This window comes from Tachysurus vachellii, chromosome 26 (genome assembly GCF_030014155.1).
Source record: "Tachysurus vachellii isolate PV-2020 chromosome 26, HZAU_Pvac_v1, whole genome shotgun sequence".
In the NCBI taxonomy this organism is placed as follows: Eukaryota; Metazoa; Chordata; class Actinopteri; order Siluriformes; family Bagridae; genus Tachysurus; species Tachysurus vachellii.
The window spans coordinates 12,409,350-12,411,849 of NC_083485.1; the positions used below are offsets into that span (position 1 = coordinate 12,409,350).

The 2,500-nt window shown below is 46.3% G+C and overlaps 1 protein-coding gene across 1 annotated transcript in view; it reads right to left on the reverse strand.

Moving 5' to 3' along the window:
* Positions 1 to 2,500, reverse strand: part of LOC132840832 (mediator of RNA polymerase II transcription subunit 13-like) — a 95,383-nt gene that overhangs the window by 18,169 nt on the left and 74,714 nt on the right. Inside the window, exons 9-11 of the mRNA XM_060862842.1 lie at positions 2,135 to 2,239; positions 526 to 1,185; positions 236 to 443 (exon numbers count right to left, since the gene is read on the reverse strand). Of these exons, the coding sequence (XP_060718825.1) occupies positions 236 to 443; positions 526 to 1,185; positions 2,135 to 2,239 (973 nt within the window). The remainder of the gene's footprint in view (positions 1 to 235; positions 444 to 525; positions 1,186 to 2,134; positions 2,240 to 2,500) is intronic.

The window sequence follows — 2,500 nt, forward strand, 5'->3', positions numbered from 1 at the left end:
AAATGAGGTAAAATATATGTGCATTTTGGGCGGGAGTAGAAAGATCGGATCGATATCCGATTCACCAAGACCCATTTATGTGGCCTAATGTAAACGGAACAGTTTTAATAAATCAGATAACTATCGGATCAGAGAAAACACATGAAGTGACCAGGTGTAAAAAGGCCCTGTGTTCCTATTATTGTTCAACAAAAGCTCTACATCATAATCCCTGCCACAAAGACAACCTCCTGACCTTTGATTTCCGATTGGGATCACGGCTCTTTAGCCTTTTGGTGGTGGGAAAGCTGTACTCGATGTCCCCTTCCTTGAAGTCATAAGGATCTTCACCAGTTTCCCCAAGCGCTTCAACTCCTGGCTGCTGCATGAATCCCAGAGTGCTTATGTGCTCCTGAAGCCTTTCTTCTGAGATCTTAAACCTCTTGTGCGTCTGTGCAAAAAAACTGGTGACAGAAACAAGGTAATTTACAAGTGCAGAAGATCTGAGCACTAAGCACTAAATCAAGACTGTCTGTGCATATATACCTCTTCAAGGCAGTTCCTTCACCCTCAGCTTTGAGCTCCACCATATCATATGGCAATTCTGGTGGCTTGTATTCTACTATGTCTAACATGGGAGTCCTGTAACTCTTCCACCAGCCTCCACTGGCTTCTCTGCATACTAGAGAGGCTGCATACAGAGCGGTGTCACTCATTTCTGGGGCGGTAGGCATGGAGCTGCCCTCTAGACATTGGGAAACATCCATGGGTGCCTCCATAACCTCAGGGTCCTGCACCCTAGGATGTGGACTTAGTGTAGGTGGTAGTGGTGATACTGGAGAATGGAGGAGAGATTCAGGCCCTTTTCTGCCAGTGAACATAGGCTTAGGGTACTTGCAGCCAGGCAAGTTTTCTAAAGAAGTGTCCAAGGCCGCGAGTACCAGCTGAGGTCCAGGAGGTGCGTCCTGCTCCGGGCATGGCTGCTGGTCTACAGAGAGGCGGTGGTGAAAGGGGGTTATGGCTGCCCGTTTGGGAACCTTGTCAGACTTGTCTGCTTTGTCGGCAGTCTTGCTTTTAGGTGTCGAAGGTGGGGGTAAAGACGAGGATAAGGAGGAAGAGCTGGAAGAGGAAGATGGGTTGGTACTGGGCTGGGAATTGGCAGAGAAGCCATTTGCTTGCGGCTGCTGCTTCGGCTGCTGCCTTGACCTTCAAGAAGAAAAATACACAAGGTAAACCAAACAGTTGTCATGTTTTACAAATCTACATCAATAAGGAGTCATTTTTTGTATAAAACCTATAGAGCAACTCGTTTCTATATTAATTCACTTGCAGAAAGACTTGAAAAGCCTTTCTGGAAGACTTGCACAAAAGATGCAGTTCCTGATGGACAAAAGACAATAACAAATCCTTCACTGTAACTACAACTGGGATTGTGTTATGATCTGATGAGTCCTAAATCAACCCGTACATGTCATATGGTATATCTGGTGACAGACACTATAACTGGTCCCCGAATGTACTGCAAAATGTAATGAATCACTGATGCTTTGAGTGTCAATTGGTCCAGAACACGTTTTACATTAAAGAATGTCCAAGATTCTCTACAAATGTCTTCAACCTTGGTAGACATTGTAGGAAGAGGCTAATTGCTGTTATACTTCAAATATTAGACAAAGAGTTTCTGATGATTTTGAAACATATTTTGCGGTACTCACTCACTCACTCATCTTCTACCGCTTATCCGAACTACCTCGGGTCACCGGGAGCCTGTGCCTATCTCAGGCGTCATTGGGCATGAAGGCAGGATACACCCTGGACGGAGTGCCAACCCATCGCAGGGCACACACACTCTCATTCACTCACGCAATCACACACTACGGACAATTTTCCAGAGATGCCAATCAACCATGCTTGTCTTTGGACCGGGGGAGGAAACCGGAGTACCCGGAGGAAACCCCCGAGGCACGGGGAGAACATGCAAACTCCACACACACAAGGTGGAGGCGGGAATCGAACCCCCGACCCTGGAGGTGTGAGGCGAACGTGCTAACCACTAAGCCACCGTGCCCCCCTTGCGGTACTTTATTTGTGAATAAATCAGTCACTTCTCTACGGACTAAGGAAGACCAAAGTGCAGGTGAGGAAGAATGCCCACCTGTTACAGCTGCATGGGGCTCGCTCCACGGGGTCAGTAAAGTCCCACACTGCCACCTCGCTTGTTACGTCCTTCTTTGGCACCATGCCGTTCGACAGATTGCATCTGTGTCGAGGCGAGAAGTGAGAAGCACTCTAGTGTTTTATGGCGCATTATATAAATTTATCATTAAAGCAACACTTGCATGGAAAATGATTACGTACAAACAGTATAATGAAACACATCCTTTCAGACGTCCACATTCCTGGACATGTTGACTGGGATTTGTCACTGTGTACGTGAAATTTGCCAAGTATAAGCAGGGATTTCTGTAATCCTGTCATATTTTTGTACCATGTTTTAGGCACAGTTGTTCAGATTAATTGT